The following is a 17554-nucleotide window of genomic DNA, read 5'->3' as shown; positions in this document are numbered from 1 at the left end:
GCAGTCAAACTAGAAGCCACCCACCTGCTCCGATTTCTCTTCTACATCTAACAGTTAAAAGTAGCAGATAAAATGCTTATCTGAGGTTATTTAGGAAACAGCCACTTTGTTCTCGAATATTTGTGTTGGAGGAGCACCAGGGAACCCCGCTGCACTAGATGCCAGATATTTGCATGCCACTTTATTTGAATTGCAGAGAAATATAAATGACACTGCTCTTTGCCTATTATTAACACTGTTTAGAAACAAGCTGAGTTTTATACAATTTAAACAATATCTTTACATCTTTGGGATTATTTGAGATGGATAATTTGGCCACATTTTATATTAAGAATACGTTTATAAAGGCTTTATAGATAAGTCGATATTATAAGTAGGTCCCTTATATGAAAAGTATGTGTGATGGTTATAAGCAGAAGGGTTTATAGGTGGTTGCAAATTCCATGGTTATAAACCACCTGTTGATGTAGCAATTGATTAGCCATTGATTAAAACAATTATTTATAATGTATTAACCCTTTATAAATGTACTCTGTCATATTAAGTGACTTGTTTGTTCATTCAGTGCAGGTGTTTTATATTAGCATACAACTTTGCCAGATGCCTCTTTCACTGGGTGTGTGTTTGCACTTTTAAAACGTCCATCCTCCCAGCTTTATTTGGCAGGGTTTTTATATTTCTAGGTATAGACCTTCGCAGAAGATGGATGGCATAACAGACAGTGGATCCAACAGTAACCTGCATACTACTCCAGAACAGTCAGTTGCAGCCCAAAGCCAGCACCATCAGCAATTTATAGGTGAGGAAATTGAACTCAAATTCCAGGCTTGCTTTCAGATTTCGCCGTTCTAAGAGATGCTACTGATTTCTGCCTTGAAAAGGCTTCACAACATAGCTCAGCAGGCCCAACCTATTGCTGTTCTCATTGTCAAAGATACCATACCACAGCTTTTATTTTTACATTTACAATTTCTCTCACTAACCCCATTACACCCTGCACAGTCTTTCCTCAATCATGCTGCATGTAGCATGCGTGCTTCAATTCTTAAAAGTAGCATTTATTTACATATATTGCTTAGAAATAGCCATCTTCTCTTTAAAATTCCCCCTGCAATCTTAAGATTCTACCTGTGCTGACTTCTGTGGAGCTTCCCAGGATAGGAAGCACTGCAGCCAGAAGAATGGAACTCTTCACTAGTCATTTTGTAAATTGTATTTGCTGGCACGTAGGTTTCCCATTTGCTGCACTTTGCTGTGCCGCTGAAAGGCTCTGGTTTAAGCTGCATTGAGAGCAAAGTTTAAGATTAATTTTCATTTTATTGGAAATCTTTCTCCTGTGTTTAGTGTTGATGTTCATTCAAATCAAATCTCTGGGCCTGCTTCCATTCCTCGTGATGACAGAGAAACTAGCAGCCCCCCCTGAACAAAGTTAACCAGTTTTAGTCCTAGTTCTGTCTGTGGGGATGACTCAAATGAGCGGACTGCCAAGATAGTAGATTTGCTGCGATTGCAATGTGTACACGTGTGATAGAAGCATGCACCTGCCAGGATTTGCATTCAAATCATGGGGAAGCAAACCTTTCCTGCAACAAAGACATACCATTCATGTCCAGCTTTTCTGGATTAGGTTCATGCATGCATCTAAAACCTTAAGTAACTCTTCAAGAGATCAGTAAATATTTACTGCATAGTGGAGGTAGCCATCTAATAATAGTGAATCCAAGATGTACTCCATATACTTTGGGATACCCTGGACAATTGGTTGAGAGGGGAGGTTGCCTAATAAGGCTGGCTTCCTATATGTGGGAGGAGGACTGGATGCAAGATACACTGCCTAATAGTTCACAGCATTTTTTCCATTTAAGGAAGACAGTGTTAAGAACTTGCTGGATACCAGCTCGTCCTTCAAAGGAATGTACTAAGAGGAATGCAAGTGGGTACAAGATAAGTGGGACCAACAGTTTACCCAATTACTTCCCAATCCAAACTGTAGGGCTGCGTCTAGACTGTCAAGTTTTTCCGCAAAAGCAAGTGCTTTTGCGCAAAAACTTGCCAGCTGTCTACACTGGCCGCTTGATTTTGCGCAAAAGCACTGATGTTCTACTGTCTGAAATCATTGCTTCTTGCGCAAATGCTTTGATGTTCCCGTTTGGGCAAAAGCCTTTTTCCAGAAATATTTTTGAGCAAGAGGGCCAGTGTAGACAGCTAAAAATTGTTTTGTGCAAAAAACCCCGATGGCGAAAGTGGCGATCGGGGCTTTCTTGCACAAAACCGCGTCTAGATTGGCATGGACACTTTTTGCAGAAAAGCGTCCGTGCCAATCTAGACGCTCTTTTCCACAAATGCTTTTAATGGAAAAACTTTTCCAGTAAAAGCATTTGCGGAAAATCATGCCAGTCTAGACGTAGCCTAGGTGTGGGGCTCCCCCCCCCCCCCCGGTTCAGATACACAAGAACATGGCCATCTCTGAGCATCCTTTAAAATGCATTTGTACCTGTTATGTCTGCCATCCAATTAACTTTTCCATTGTCCCAAAATTCCAAAGGGATGTTATTCAGACTTCAGAGAAAATCTAACGGGAACGCACATTGTAGTGGTACAAAGAATTCATGTTTCTTTCCTCCAGGTTGCAATAAAAACATTCTCTTTTCTACAAAGAATAATTGGACAGTGAATGTTCTTCAGCATCTCACTTCCAAAAAAGTAATGGATAATCAGTCTCAATTCTCTCATCTCATTATTAGTTCTGTGAAATATGAAATTAAGCCACTGGCTGCTGCAAAATTGCCTTCTAATTAATGGTTTGATAAAACTAGGAATGCCGGTTAAAGTTTGCCATCTTTCCCCACTTTTCTCCTAGATGTAACCCATGTCTTTCCCGACTTCCCGGCACCTGATCTAGGAAACGTTCTCTTACAAGAGGGGATCACCATGAGTGATGTCAAGACTCTACAGCTTCTTTACAGACGGCACTGTGAGGTAAGTGTAGAGGCCCTATTTGCTTGAGCTAGGACCTGGCTGCACAGTGTAGTCCTCCCACGCCAGTCCTGCTCTCTTGAGGAGCAGGGTCTGAACAGGAATGATTCTGATTGGCTTGATAGCATAGTTCAAGTCATATCTCCCTGCTTATATTCCCTGTGTGAAACAGCACATTTTAGAACGTTCTACTTTGAATATAATCTAACCCAGTGTTCCACTTACACATGGGCTGTATGACTGAATGCTATCAGAACATCAAGTCATCTTTTATTCTTAGGCAACTTTGGATGTTGTAATGAATCTTCAGTTTCATTACATTGAGAAGCTCTGGCAGTCCTTCTGGAGTTCTAAAACACCATCTAGTGACGGATCCACCACCATACCTTCCAGGTAAATGGTTACACACTTACCTTGCTTACCTTTGGATGAGCTAAGTCATGAGTGATACAGGTTGGACCTCCCTGGTCCGGCACCCTCGGGACCTGACCTGTCCCAAATGAGGGAATTTGTCAGATCAGGGGAAGTCTCCTGCTACCAGTCTCCCAGGACACTGCTTCTCCCTCCAGCTGACTCCACTCCAATGCTGCTACAGGCTTGCTTCTGCCAGCTGGCTGGGGCTCTCCGGGGACTGAGCTCCCCAGCTGCTGCAGCCCTGCTTCTGTCCCGCCTAGCTGGGCCTTTCCAGGGATGAGGCTCTGTGGCTGCTCCCTTGTGCTGTGCTGGGTCGGGGCTCCATGGCTGCCCCATTGTGCTGTGACAGGTTCCCAGCTGGCCCACTGAGCTGCTCCCAGCTGGGGCTCCTCAGGATGGGGCTCGCCTGTCCCAATGGTGGGGCTTTCCACACCTGGACTCTCGACTAGCTCGCATTGCCAGGTGCTGGGGCTTTCTAGTTCAGCATCATCCATGATCCCGCCGGACCACGGATGTTGCCAGACCAGATAGCCCCAGATTTGGGAAGTTCAACATGTACTGTGTTCAGCTTCATGATTTTATCGATCTGTAAGAGTTAAGGATGTTAATGACCTACCTGGAGAAGACCCTATTTTTGGAATACAGTTAGAAGCGTACTATTGCAATTAAATACCAGAAGCAGAGGATTGTATGATCTGTTTATCTGATGTGCTGTTACCTTTGATGACAGATACTAATTGAAAACATGCTCTATTCTGACTAACAGGAATAGATTGCTGCTTCTGTAGAAGCCCAGTATAAGCAGACATTTAGAACTGCATGCCATTAAGTATTGTTACAGAATGGCAACTGAGGAAGCCAATAAGATTACAGTCTAAATGCACGATGACATTTGGATAAACTGGGATTCTTTTTATTCACATTGTCATGAAAATTTTAAAAAAGGCCTTATGTTCTGGGTCAGATAATGGCAAACGGTGCAGCTTTGACCTTTTATTTGTATTCTTGCTTGCTTCTCAATTTTTCCCCATTATTCCCTGTTTAAGTGCAGTAACCTGCTACAGAGGGACTGGGATATGGGCAATGGGTGAAAATAGAGGAAACTGAAATGATTGGAATTGTAAGGAAAGTCTAAATAGTATCTAATCTTACTGTCTGTATATAAAGATTTCCAGTCCTTAATGATTTATACTCAGAGGAAGGACTGTAAACATTTGGGGAAGGGGGAGCAAATCCTCTCAATTTCCTAATAATCTTAAAATTCTAACTCGATTGTCCTCCTTGGACAGATGGATCATGGTAAAGAAACGCTGTAACTGCAGGTTTCTTTTCTGATGGTTAGTGTGGACACTCACAGATAGGAACCAGAAATAGTGGTGCAGAGGAGTTGGAATGCAGCCTTGGAACCCTGTGGCTTTGCTAGAACACACGGAGGGAAGACACAAACATCAGTTTAAATGCACCGAGGCTGCAATTTAAAAGAGCACGAGCTGCATGTGTTTGAGAAAGAGGGGAATGGGGAATTACTGAGCCAGGAGGAGGCAGGCAACTGGTGGTTAGAAAGGACCAACCTCTGAGAGAGGACTGGTGGAAAGAGAGGAGATTCAGATTAGCCAAATTGGGTATGCAGATCAGGGGTGAAACCCTGGCCAGAGCAGGCAGAGAGCAGCGCTCACAGAGGCGGTTTAGTCTCTACAAATGATCAAGCACCACCCGCTAAAAGAGTCTTGAGAAGGCGCCTTTCCTAAAAACCCAAGCGGTGTGATTCTAACGAGAGCTATGGAACAACTGACCAACATGAGGGGAGGCATGCTGCTAACTAAGGATGTTAAATCACGGTTATTTGGCTAATTGTGTAGTGGATACAATTTGTATCCACTACACGATGAGTCGATAAGGGGCCAATCTGCAGAGCCACAGCAGGGGTAGCTTCTAGAGCCAGCTTGAGCCAGGAGTGAGCAGTCCGAGCTCGCACAGGCTCTGGACCACTGCGGCTCTGCATTTTAAACGTAGCAACTCTTACCACATTTCAAATGCAGACGTGCAGCGGTCCTGGACTGGCATGGTCCTGGCTCATGCCGGGTCCAGCAGCCCCTGTTTGCGGTGGCCTGGGACAGGGGCTGATCCGGCAGCAGCCCTTGTTCATGGTGGCTGGGGCTGGCTACGGACAGGGGTGGCTATCAGAGCAGCCTCCTCTATCCTTCCCTCCCCGCCTCTGATAGAGGCAGCAAGGGAGGGACAGGCAGCACCGCGGAGATGGTGCTGGGGGGAACCAGCTTTTTAGCCGGCTCTCCCCACCAACAGCTCCTGTTCTCCCCTCCCCGCCCCTTACTGCCTCTCATACAAAGGCAGCAAGTGGGAGGGGAAAGCGAGGAGTCGAGTACTCCACTCAACTACCCGAAAAGCTTATGCTTATTGGGAAGTCAGGTAGTCGACTGCTCGGGTACATTCCTACTGCTAACCTTATACTCCTCCTTGATGCGCAGTGAGGAAGAACATGAAGGGATCATCCCAAAGGACAAGCTGATCGCCCTGTGTAAATACGACCCTATCCTGAAATGGATGAGGAGCTGTGATCACATCCTGTATCAGGCCCTGGTGGAGATCCTCATCCCTGACGTGCTGAGGCCAGTGCCTGGTAAGTATGTTGTGAACTGGCCAGAATGGTACTTTCTACTTGCATGTTTTTTACTGTTTCGCTCCTAAGTTTCCGCATGTTGTGGGATGGATGGAAGTGGATGAATCACCGAGTGTGGCCACCACTTGCCACAAAGGCTTCCTTTATAAAGGCTGGTGTAGAAGGGTTTTGTTTTGTATTGGAGCTTGTATGTAATGGCAACAGCAGTCTTCTCTGTACGGAATGATTCCCGCTTGGGCATCATATCGTGGCTCCTGCTGCTGAGATGTATTTTTCCTTCTTTAAAAATTCAGTGAATCACATTAACACAGCTTCAGGCTTTTGCCAGGAACCAAGTTGGGAAATGTCCAGTTAATACGCTTCCTTAGAGATGTGTCTCCCTGCTGAAGGGCATCCGGTAGCCTAGGCAGGCGAAGGCTTTGCCTTCCCAAACTGGCACGCATGGCCCCGCCCACACTCTGCCCCCAGAATGCCTACTGTAGGTGTTCTGGGGGAGGAGTGTTGCTGCTCCCTATACCCGCCCTCCCCAGTGCTCTGGGGGCTGGGGAGGCTGGGATGTGTGCTCAGCCCCTCTGCTTTCTTCCCCTTCCTGCAGTGTGGGGGTGGTGGAGGTGCACTCGGCACACTGCCCTATCTCCTCCCCTCCCCCAGTGGAGGGCAGGGCCTCAGCAAAGGGGGCAGGGCTGTAGGTGGGAGGCCCCTAGCCCCAGCTGCACTGACTGCCCATGCCAGCAATGTCCCCATATGAATCAGGACGTGGGGTAAACTTCAGCTCCCCCTTGCTCTCCCCTAAAGGGTGCCTAGGGATGGGGGTGGGAGGATCAGGGCTGGGGCAGTCCCAGACAGAAGGGAGGTGCCCCCAGCCAGCCCCTTTCACCTGCCTGATGATTCTGTCTCTTTTTTGTGTGGTTTTCTGAGAAGCAATCCCATTCCAAGCACATCCCATTGTCCTGGCACAGCCAATCCCTGACCTTGCTTTGTTAGGAGAAGCGGAAGCTGCATCCCAAATTTGGTGGTTCTAGCTCTTACTGTCTAGGAAGAGTTTTTGAACAGACAGACAAGCTCTGGTTTGGGAGATAAGCATGGGATGCCGAAGCTTTTACCTCCAAGGTCTTGATCCAGCAATAACTGAAAGCAATGAGACTGAAACACATACGTCTGTGTTTTGCTGGATCAGTCCCTCATTCACTAGCTCAGATTCTGTCCAGATCTACGGTGGTGAGCTGCTGGAATCAGGGCAGCCGCTCGGGCAGCAAACCACCACTGTGTGCCCTTCTGTTGGCAGCAGAGGGTGGTCTGGCGGGTCGTGTGCTAAACTGGGACTTGGAAAACAGGAGTTCAGCTCCCAGGTTTGCCACAGGCTTCCTGTGTGGCCTTGGGAAAGTCACTTAGGGCCATCTTTTTGAAGATGTTTTGGTGTCTAACTCCCATTGAAATCAGTGCGAGTTAAATACTTTTAAAAAGCTCGGCCTTTTGTCTCTCTTTGCTTTGGTCCCGTGTCTGTCAAATGGGGACAATAACATTTCCCTACCTATGCAGGGAGGGTAGATACACAGACCATTGTGAGATGCTCAGGTATCATCTTCATGGGCTGAGCATTTGCAAACCTGGATACAACCAGACAGTAAAGAAAAGCGACCTAGTTTTCAGAGATGCTATGAATCTGCAGCTTCCATTCCTTCCTGCTCTGAACACCGGGCTACTTTTGTTTCATTGCCTAACTATGGATTTAACCATAGAAACCTGGCTCCAGAAGTATCTATAGCACGGAAACTTAATTACCCTTATTGGTCCTTACTGGGGAAGGAAAGCAATCTGGGCTTTATTGCTAATTACTATGCTATACACATACATGTCAAACAACATGGAGTTACGGATTCCAAGGTTAAAAAGGACCATTAGGATCATCTCATCTGATAACACAGCTCAGAGACCGCCCTTCCAAATAATTCCTGTTTGGACGAGAGCCTTTCTTCAAAAAAATGATCCCACCCTGTTTCAAAAAGGCAATTCATCACTTCAGTGTGGTGAACCTCTAGTCATCTGTGACTTTTATACCTGGACTATGCATGCCCCTGAACATTATTAGTATTATAGCTACCCGATAGTCTTAGAAATGAGTCTTTTACATATGCCTCAAACAATAAGAGGGACTATTTAATTTGTGGGATAAAAAAATCACAATCTGATGAATGCATTTCACTCTCAACAATTTTTTTTTTTTTTTGCAAGACCCCAATGGACTGCATTCAGCTGATTAATCTGTAACTGCACTAGGCTCCCATGGTACAATTTCTGACCCAGTAGCTATTGTCTTCATTTAGTGTCTGCCGGAGTGGTTCTAGGCTGACAGGTCTCATTAAAGCAATTTGGAAAAGCCACTCTAGCTATCCTGACTTCTCGCTTGCAGGCACCTTGACGCAAGCCATCCGCAATTTTGCAAAGAGTTTGGAGGGCTGGCTGATGAATGCAATGAGCGATTTCCCCCCCCAGGTAGTCCAGACAAAGGTAAACAGTGGGAGTTTCTTACAAACAGGGGGAAGTGTTTTGTTGTGGTTTTGTGCAGTGGTTCTGCGGCACTGCGAATTCAGGCTCCGGTGACTGGCACTAGGGGCTCACCTTAGGGACAAGACTCTGCTGGGCCTTGTTACGCAATCATTGCCTACTTCTCAGCCAGATGTGCATACCCCATGTTCAATGGAGTGTAACAAACAGTGTTGAGGCAGCACTGAGTTGGAAGAGCAAGCTGTGGGGAGAGGTCCATGTCACATGATCATGGACATCTGGATGTGATGATCCCTCCACGAGGTACCTCACAAGCATGTCGGCCATGGCCTGCATTTGCTATTTCTAACTTCAGGCTTCAGATGAAGTATTCAACAGCAATGATGAATTGTTCAGACACTGTTCTCATCAGGCACTTACGGCATCCTGTAGTTGCAGTGTGCAGTAAGGCATGGCAGTGACTGAGGAACATTAGCAGGCCTTATTTAATTGCTGGGTCTCCTCTGCTTGCCAGTTCTGCCAACCTTTGATTTATTAAGGCCAGGTCTTCACTCTGGGGAAGATTGACATTGCCAGAATCGATCTTCTGGAGTTTGATTTAGCAGGTCTAAGAAAGACCCACTCAATCAAACTCCGAGAGTGTCCCTGTCAGCAGCTAGAACTCCTGCTCCCGTGAGGAATAAGAGAAGCTGATGGGAGCGTTTGCTTGCATCAGCCTCCTGCTGTGGGGATGGTGAAGAAACTTGAATCAAGGTACATCAACTCCAGCTATGTAATGAATGTAGCTGGAGTTGGGTATCTTGATTCTATCTCCCCCTTTAGTGTAGACCTGGCCTAAGTTATCTAAGCTGACACACGTGGTCAAAAGCTGCTCATTTTCCCCTCCAATCAGAGGAGTCTGTAACACTGCCCCCCTGCTGCTGGCATGGAGACAAGGGTTCCACTCTGGCACTCAGGCGAACGAAGTGGCAGATTTGCCTTGGAAGGGTCACAGAAATGTAGGGCTGGAAGGGACCTTGAGAGGTCATCAAGTCCAGCTGCAGTGCTGAGGCAGCCTCAACTGTATCAACGGTTCTCAAACTGTGGGCTGGGCCCCCCAAATGGGTTGCAACTCCATTTTAATGGGGTCTCCAGAGCTGGCTTAGACTTACCAAGGCCTGCCAAAGCCTTAAAGCTACAGCTCGGCATGGCGAGGTTCAGCTTACACCCCCTCTGGGATGCTGGAGTCCTTGGGCTTTGGACCCCCTCCCCGGGGTGGTGGGGCTTGGGCAGACTGAGGCTTTGCCCCCCCCCCCCCCCCCGGGAGTAGTGTAGTAATTTCTATTGTTAGGAAGGGTTCATGGTACAGTGGAGTTTGAGAACCCCTGGGCTGTCGTGTGTATTACTTCCCCCTCTAGCCACTAGGCCAGTGACCTCTCAACGAAGAAAATTGGGTTGACACAATGCAGCAAGGAATGCCGGCCACGATTTATAAATAGCAGAGTGTGTGGGGCCTTCATGCAGTAGCCATGAATGGCTTAGTGCTTGTGTTGTAAGTGCTTTGGAAGGCGCGTGTGTAATCCAGATGGCCCGGTGGTGGGTGTGCCCATACAGGTCGGAGTAGTGAGTGCCTTTGCACAGACGTTACGGAGATACACGTCCCTCAACCATCTGGCACAGGCGGCTCGTGCTGTGCTCCAGAACACCTCCCAGATAAACCAGATGCTGAGCGACCTCAATCGAGTGGACTTCGCCAATGTGCAGGTGACTTTTTGAAGTTTCAGTTGAGGCCATGTGGCCGGGTGCAGGGATTCTTAAACTACAGCGGCCTTCAGAAATCTGGCTGGTCTTGCAGTGCTCGCTCCTTCGTACTGCTGGTTACCATGACATGCTACAAGACAAGCACATGCTAAATACTTTCCCGGTATTGCTTTTCTCGGCAAGCTATAGGTGCCAAAGGGATGTCCTGCAGTTGCAAGTAGGAACGGAAGTGTCCGCACGACAGTCGCTTTATACCATGGGGTTCATGCTATGGACAAGTTTGAGAAGTCTCGATTTTAGTGCTGTGGGCAGGGGAGTCCCAATCCTGACTTTGAGCAGGTCTCCACCTCTCTGTACTTCATTCCCATCCCTTAATACAGAGACACTCGTACTCACCTACACCGTAAGGTGGGTTGGGAGGCTGGCTCATTGTTTAAAACCCACTTTGATATCAGTTGGTGATAGGATTAATGGGTGGGATTTTCAGAAGAGCCTAAGTGATTTAGGCACATCACTCCCTTTGGAAACAGACAGGATTTGTACTCCTGAGTCCCACACACATTTTTGAAAACCTTACCCAGGGCTAAAGAATCGCAGAGGAGGAGCCGTGTTAGTCTGTAACTGTAAAAACGACGAGTGGTCCTGTGCACCTTAGAGACTAACAGAATATATCGTTTTTATAATATATATTTTGGTTAGTTTCCAAGGTGCCACAGGGCCAGGACTAAAAAGTTGAATGCCCAAATCCCACTGAACTCAGTGACAGTTTAAAGAATGGCCACACTGGGTCAGACCAAAGGTCCGCTTAGCCCTGTCTGCCAACAGTGGCCAATGCCAGGTGCCTTAGAGGGAATGAACAGAGCAAGTTAAGTGAGCCATCTTGGTTGCTCACAAATAGAGGCTTCTGACAAATAGAGACTGGGGGCATCATTCCTGCCCATCTTGGCTAGCGGCCGTTGATGGACCTTTCCCCCATGTATCTAGTTCTGTTTTGAATCTTGTTATAGTCTTGGCCTTCACAATACCCCCTGGCAGAATTTCACTAGCCGTGCGTTGAGTGAAGAACCACTTCCTTTGGCTTGCTTTAAACCTGCCACCTATTGGCACCTAATAAGGCATCTTTTGAAAATCCCAGATGTCACTGCTACACACAGCAGTTACAGTCCTGGAATGCCATGAACCAGAATGTTATTCTGCTGTCTTGGCGTCTTTTTCCCATTGCCAGATAAATGAGTCAGGAAGCACCCAAAGCCATGGGATGGGAGGAGCCGCAGGTTTGTGCAGGCACATAGTTACTGATTTCTAATTTCCTCTTCTGCCCTGGGCAGGAGCAAGCGTCGTGGGTGTGCCAGTGCGAAGAAGGCACGGTGCAGAAGCTGGAGCAGGATTTCAAACTCACACTACAGCAGCAAAGCTCCCTTGATCAGTGGGCCAGCTGGCTGGATAACGTTGTCACCCAAGTTCTAAAGCACCACGAGGGCAGTCCCAGCTTTCCCAAGGCCGCAAGGCAGTTCCTTCTGAAGTGGTCCTTCTATAGGTACAGCGCTCTCTTGCTCCTGGACGTGTATGTGCATCGGAATGCCTTGCCGCTAAATTGTATTTTGTCTGTCTGCAGGCCAGGCTTTAAAAAGAGAAGCTGCCCAAAATCAGTGTCCTAAAACCTGGGTGCCTAACGTTAGGTTCCTAAATCACTCTACCCTGGCATGAATGACTGCCCAGGATTTAGGGCAGTGGACAATCAGGCCTGATTCTCTTAGTTCCCCATCTGTGAATTGGGGATAAGAACCTGAATCTCTTTTACGAGGGAGCATGTGAGGCTAAATTAACAAATGTTCCTAAAGTGCTGTTAGATTTGGGGTGAAAGGAAGAATCACTCCCAGGACAGCGTATTCGGTACTACCCAGTATGACTCAGCGTTTTCCGCCCTCCAAGTCCCAAACCAGCCAGTGTCCAAAAGGTGCCCAAAATGTTTTGTTTTCTAACCGTTCCACAGCTCTATGGTGATCCGTGACCTCACCTTGCGCAGCGCTGCCAGCTTTGGTTCCTTTCACCTGATTCGCCTGCTCTATGATGAATACATGTTTTATCTGGTAGAGCATCGCGTTGCTCAGGCAACAGGGGAGACACCAATTGCTGTAATGGGAGAGGTAAGCACTATTTATGTCCCAGTAACAAGCATTTAATAAACTGAGCAGTGGTAAAAGGGACACCCCCAGCACGAGCTGGTCTATGCTCTGAACATATTGTGCTAGCTGCTTTCTCCTGAAGGTTTCACTAATTTTTGGTGCCTCTGTTTTAGTATCTAACATGAGACGCCCTGGGCAGAAGTACCTAACTCCTCTCGCCCCTCAAAAACCTCCGGCTCTTTGCACAGGCAACCCCTTCCCCCGTTGACTTTTCGAGGGAAAATTATTTTTACAATTCACAGTCATGAGTCAAAACCTCACAAAGATTTTGGCCGCGAGCCTCAGACACAGGATGGCTACACATCAAGCCACTTCCAAATCACTTATTAAACCAACTGGCTCTCAACAGGGGCTGGCAAAATATGGCCCGTGGGCTGGATTCGGCCCACCAAGCACTGGATCCGGTCCGTGTGAGCCTCTGCAAGGCGCCCTGCCTGCCTTGTCCCCCCAGATGCTGCTCAGAGCAGCTCTCTGAGTGCATTTAGCCTGAGTTCAGGTGTGGAGAGGCTTTGCAGCTCCCATTGGCTGGTTTCTGGCCAATGGAAGCTGCCTGTTTTCCGTGCCAGGGCATGGAAGGCAGGGACCCTGGTAGAGGAACCTGCTAGGCTGCTGTCTGGGAGCCACTTAGGTAAGTGCCTTCTGCCAGGGCCTCCCTCTGGCACCTCAATCCCTCCCTTCCCCCAACCCTCTGCCTCCCTCCTGCACCCCTACTCCCTCCTGGGGGCAGCACACGAAGCCTCTCTTCCCCTCCCCCCAGGCTCACAGCGTTCAGAGAGCCTGGCCGAGGCTCCTGTGGGCTGTATTTTGCCCACCCTTTTGAAGACAGATGTCTGCATCTCCAGCACCTCAACTGGCACTAATCTGTCCCCTTGAGGCCTCGTCTTCATTCATCAGGATCTTCTGGGGGTCAGTTTAGTGGGTCTAGGAAGGACGTGCTAAATCGACCACTGATGGCGGGTCACGAGGAGTAAGGGGAGCAGACAGGAAAGTTTCCCCCGGGTCACGAGGAGTAAGGGGAGCAGACAGGAAAGTTTCTCCTGTCAACTCCCTCCATAGTGAGGCACCACGGTAAATCGAACTAAGGTACGTCGACTCCAGCTACACCATACACCTCAGTTCGACATTGCCCCCCGGTGTAGACCTGGCCTCACAGACCTGTCTGAAGAGAGGCCAAGCATTGAATGGGCCATAGAGACTGACCCCTCCTCTTTGTGCTAGTCGGCTGCTCTAGCTCGGCAGTGAGGCGCTCTGAGGGTAGCACGGGAGGCCCAGAAGCTTGTACTGCGGCTGCCTGTTCTGTGGCTGAGGCAGGATTTCAGCCTTCAGCGTGGTGCCTTTGACCAACACTGCCTCTCTGCGGCCCTCTTTGTCCACTAGGTGGCACTGTGGCTACTAGAGCCACAGGGAATCTTTTAAATGAAAACTGCAGATGGAGAGTAACAAATCGAAATTCAAAAGAGGCAAATATGTTTCGCTTGTTTGCAATGGAGCAATTTACTGACGGAGGGCTACAGAGGAAGAGTGCCAAGAGAGTGCTAGCTATTATTAGCTATTACCAGAGCTCCCGGGAGCTGTAATGATACCAAAATACTCTCACTGTTAAAAGTGGCTTTTTTTTTTAAACGAAGTTTGGGGCCAAGCCTCTAATAGCGATGGTCTGCTTGTGATTTCAGAAATGGATAAGCAAGTGTAGTCTTGCATTAACAGTCAGTTTCTGCCCCGTAAGCTATGGAAGAGCGTTTTGCATCTTGGATGCAAGTTTGCTCATTGACTTAAAAGGAACTTATACACACTCCCTCCTCTGAGGCAACCTCTAGCCTGCACAGTCTTGGGCAGCTCAAATCCCTGATGGCCAAGCACCACCTGTGCAGCGATAACGTCTTGTGTGTTGCTTTGTAACTTCAGTTAAGTGCTTCGGCAATGGGCTAATAAATTAAAATTGCTTTGAAACGGTTGGCCAGTGAGCGTGGTCTGTACTCCAGGACTCTCTTTAATCCTCTCTCATCCAAGCTGTTTTCTCTTGCAGTTCAGTGACCTTGCCTCCATGTCCTCAACGCTGCTGGATAAAGGTATCTTCTGGCTACAGTTTTCTCTCTTTCTCCTCTAGAGGCAGTCCCTTTAAGTCAATAGTCAGGTTCCTTTGTTGTGGGGAGGGGGGGTTTGTGGTCGAGGTCTGGTCAGTTTCCAGAGTGCCATCTCAGGAGAAATAAAGTCACTTGAAAATCCTAAAAAGAAGAGTAAAGGAAAACACGGCGCAAGGCTCTTCTACCTTAACTGAATTGCATCTTTCTATCCCCCAAAATGCTGACGCTGATGTCCTCCGCAGATGACGTCAGTGATCTTGGCAGCGAGGCGGACACAGATTCCCGAAGTGTTGGCGAGCCACTAGTGAAGCGAGAACGTAGCGACCCGGGCCACTTGCTGCAAGAGATCTAGAAGAGAGACTTGGGTTTCCTCCAGCCAGACAAAATGTCTGACGACTCTTGGACCCGGGTTTGAAAGTCAAGCCTGAGTTTCCTAGTACTCGGCGATTTTAGTGCCTCTTAGTTTATCTTAATGTTTACTTCTTTTTGAGGAAGGGCCTAAGGCAATGGTGAGCATGGGTAAAGGATGCAGCGGTTGGTGATGGGGGTAGCTGTTTGTCCTCACAGAAAGAACAGGTTTCTCCATCTTTCTACCTGTACAAGGAGCATGATTGGTGACTGAAGGGTGATGGTTCAAAACAACCCATGAAGGACAATGCCTCCATTGATGACAATGAACTGGACTGGTTGGTCTTGGGATGCTCCCAGGGCAGGTTGCTTGAGTCCAGTGCAACTGATCAGCTTGCTCCGGAGTAGAGGGGGTCAGATTAAGGGCAAAGGGGCTTTCTGTTTCAGGGGAAGGGGGGTGGGTTTCTTCTCCACTTTTTCAGACTTCACTGTGATATGGAACTTGCACCAGTCAGTGCCCAAGAAGAAGATGCCTGTCCTGCCGCATCTCCTGTGCCCTCTGGGGTGGAGCATCCTGCCTGGCCTGCCTTTGCCAAATTGTTTGCACTGTGGGATGACAGTACAACTTCTCTTGTACCTACTGGAGAGAAGGGCCAGGCGCTGTGTGTCTGTCTGACTCATGCACGGTGGTGACTAGTGTGTAGTTTGGGCTTCGCATGACACAGCTTTCTCCCTGATCCTGTGTTATCCACTGTGTATTGTTGCTTTTGGTCCATGGATAATTCTGTGAGGGCCCAGTAGACGCATCTGGGACCCTTTCTGTCTGATCTGAGATACCAAAGGACTTAGAGGAAGCAGCAGCTGGTCACAATGTTTGTCCTTTGCCCTCCGTGCTCAAATGGGAACAGTAACTACAGGGAGACAACACATTGAATAAAGCATGTACAGCCTCATCGGGATAGTTCAGTGCCAGGGGGATTTGGGACAGGATCCTCAGCATCTGTTATAATTTGTGAGAGTCCGATCTGCTGTGCTGCCCAAACGTTGAATGTAGGGCCTGGGGGCAGCTAACCCTGGACACAGGCCTGTGGCATAAGTCTGGATGCTGGGGTTACAATGCAGTGCCTTAGAGATGGCCAGTGCACCTGCTTTCCTCTGCTGTTCCAGTAGTGCCTGTTGCTTGGAAAACGAGGTCTGAAACCAGTGAAGTAACCAGTTTCCATGTAGTGTTCGCGAGTCCACTTTTGTGCTCGCCGCAACCGTGGCAACTCCCTGCCTCATCTCATTGACCACTTCCACTCACTCTCGTAGCTGGGACCGACTGCAGAACAGAGGTGGCTTGGAGAACGCAGTCCCACGGTGTTTATGTACATTGCTATGTTCTGTAGGCTCATGTTACGTCATTAACAGCGCAGGGCGGGAAGGGACAGAATTCTAGCATCAAACCAAACTGTAAGAAAAAAAAAAGTCCAAATCTTTGTGAATAAATGCGGTGTCATAACTAGCTTTCGTGGTTATTTCTGATTTATACGAATGTTTGCGGTGAGCTTTTCCCAAGATCCTTGTCTACATTTGCATATCAAAGTATAATCTATCACATGATACTTACTCATCCCAAAATGCACTAACACGGCAGTAGCAATTTTTTTAAAAAAGTGTGAGAGCTAAATGAAAGGAAAAGGAGTCTCGCTACAGTGCTGTTGTCTGTGCACGGGTCTGGTATCTATAAATCTGGCACAAAATCGGGAAAAGACATGGGGAAGTTGAGACTGAGTTACAGAACCAAATTTGTGAAGAACAAAGTTGTTTAGCATCCCAGCCAGTGTCTGAAACTCAGACATTGAATTAAAAAGGCTCACACCCAGCCAACCAAGTCTTACATCCCCTTGCTCCTGAAGAATTTGATGTTAATTGCATCTTGTTGCTCTTCTTTGAATATTGTTTAAAACCTCACACTTCTTGCCACATAAGTGCAAGTGAGAATACAGTTGAGGGCCTCCAGCTGTTTTGATAGATGCCTAAAATGAGCATGCCCGAAGATCTCAGTTGAAAAAGAACAGCAATACACACGTATTGAGCTCTCAGACCTAGAAAAGAACAAATTCTTGTGTCCCTAGTTTCTTCTTTGTCTAACCAAACCCTACTACAGCTGCTATCAGATTAAAGGGCTTAGCCTTTTGCATGTGGTTTTTGGCATGACGCAGATGCTGATTTGCAGCTGGAGTTAACTGCTTGGCCTGGGGGGTTCTGTGCTGTGGTGCCTGCCTTGACAGAAGTGGATAAGACCAAACAGTGAGCTGGCATCTCACAACAAGGCCTTAGAGAGAGTATCTTCTGGTGCCCCCCCAGACTTCAATCATTGTCAGGGGTTGGGGGAGAAACAAAGATTAAAGTTTGGGGGGGGTGATGCTCCATATTTTTGACAATTTGCCCCCTGAAACGTGTGCTTCTCCAAATACCATATAAACCTGGTTCATGGGACAGGTAAGGGAGGGAGAGGGAAGGGAGGTGCCTTTGTACCAGTGTTGCCTATAAGCTGAGCACTTGGGCAGCTGCCCAAGGGAGATTCAAACACCACCCAGCTGATTAGCAGAGTGCCCACGGCGCCCACAGCTGGCAGCATGTGTTTCTATTGGTGGTGCACATCTACACGTGCCTTGGTG

General features: G+C 47.8%; 1 protein-coding gene across 10 annotated transcripts in view; it reads left to right on the top strand.

Annotated features, from left to right (window-relative positions):
* Nucleotides 1–16395, top strand: part of RFX2 (regulatory factor X2) — a 107813-nt gene extending 91418 nt beyond the window's left edge. For all 10 annotated transcript variants that reach the window (XM_089775044.1, XM_089775043.1, XM_089775042.1 and 7 more), the window contains 10 exons: nt 684–799; nt 2861–2979; nt 3257–3369; nt 5877–6028; nt 8439–8536; nt 10127–10276; nt 11602–11810; nt 12267–12420; nt 14486–14528; nt 14786–16395. In XM_089775044.1, the coding sequence (XP_089631170.1) occupies nt 684–799; nt 2861–2979; nt 3257–3369; nt 5877–6028; nt 8439–8536; nt 10127–10276; nt 11602–11810; nt 12267–12420; nt 14486–14528; nt 14786–14895 (1264 nt within the window). In that variant the 3' untranslated portion in view covers nt 14896–16395. The remainder of the gene's footprint in view (nt 1–683; nt 800–2860; nt 2980–3256; nt 3370–5876; nt 6029–8438; nt 8537–10126; nt 10277–11601; nt 11811–12266; nt 12421–14485; nt 14529–14785) is intronic.
* Nucleotides 16396–17554: the final 1159 nt, after the last annotated feature.

This window comes from Pelodiscus sinensis, chromosome 32 (genome assembly GCF_052426305.1).
Source record: "Pelodiscus sinensis isolate ZL-2025 chromosome 32, ASM5242630v1, whole genome shotgun sequence".
NCBI lineage: Eukaryota > Metazoa > Chordata > Testudines > Trionychidae > Pelodiscus > Pelodiscus sinensis.
Note: the sequence above shows the minus strand (reverse complement) of the source record. Positions and strands in the feature narration are given on the sequence as shown.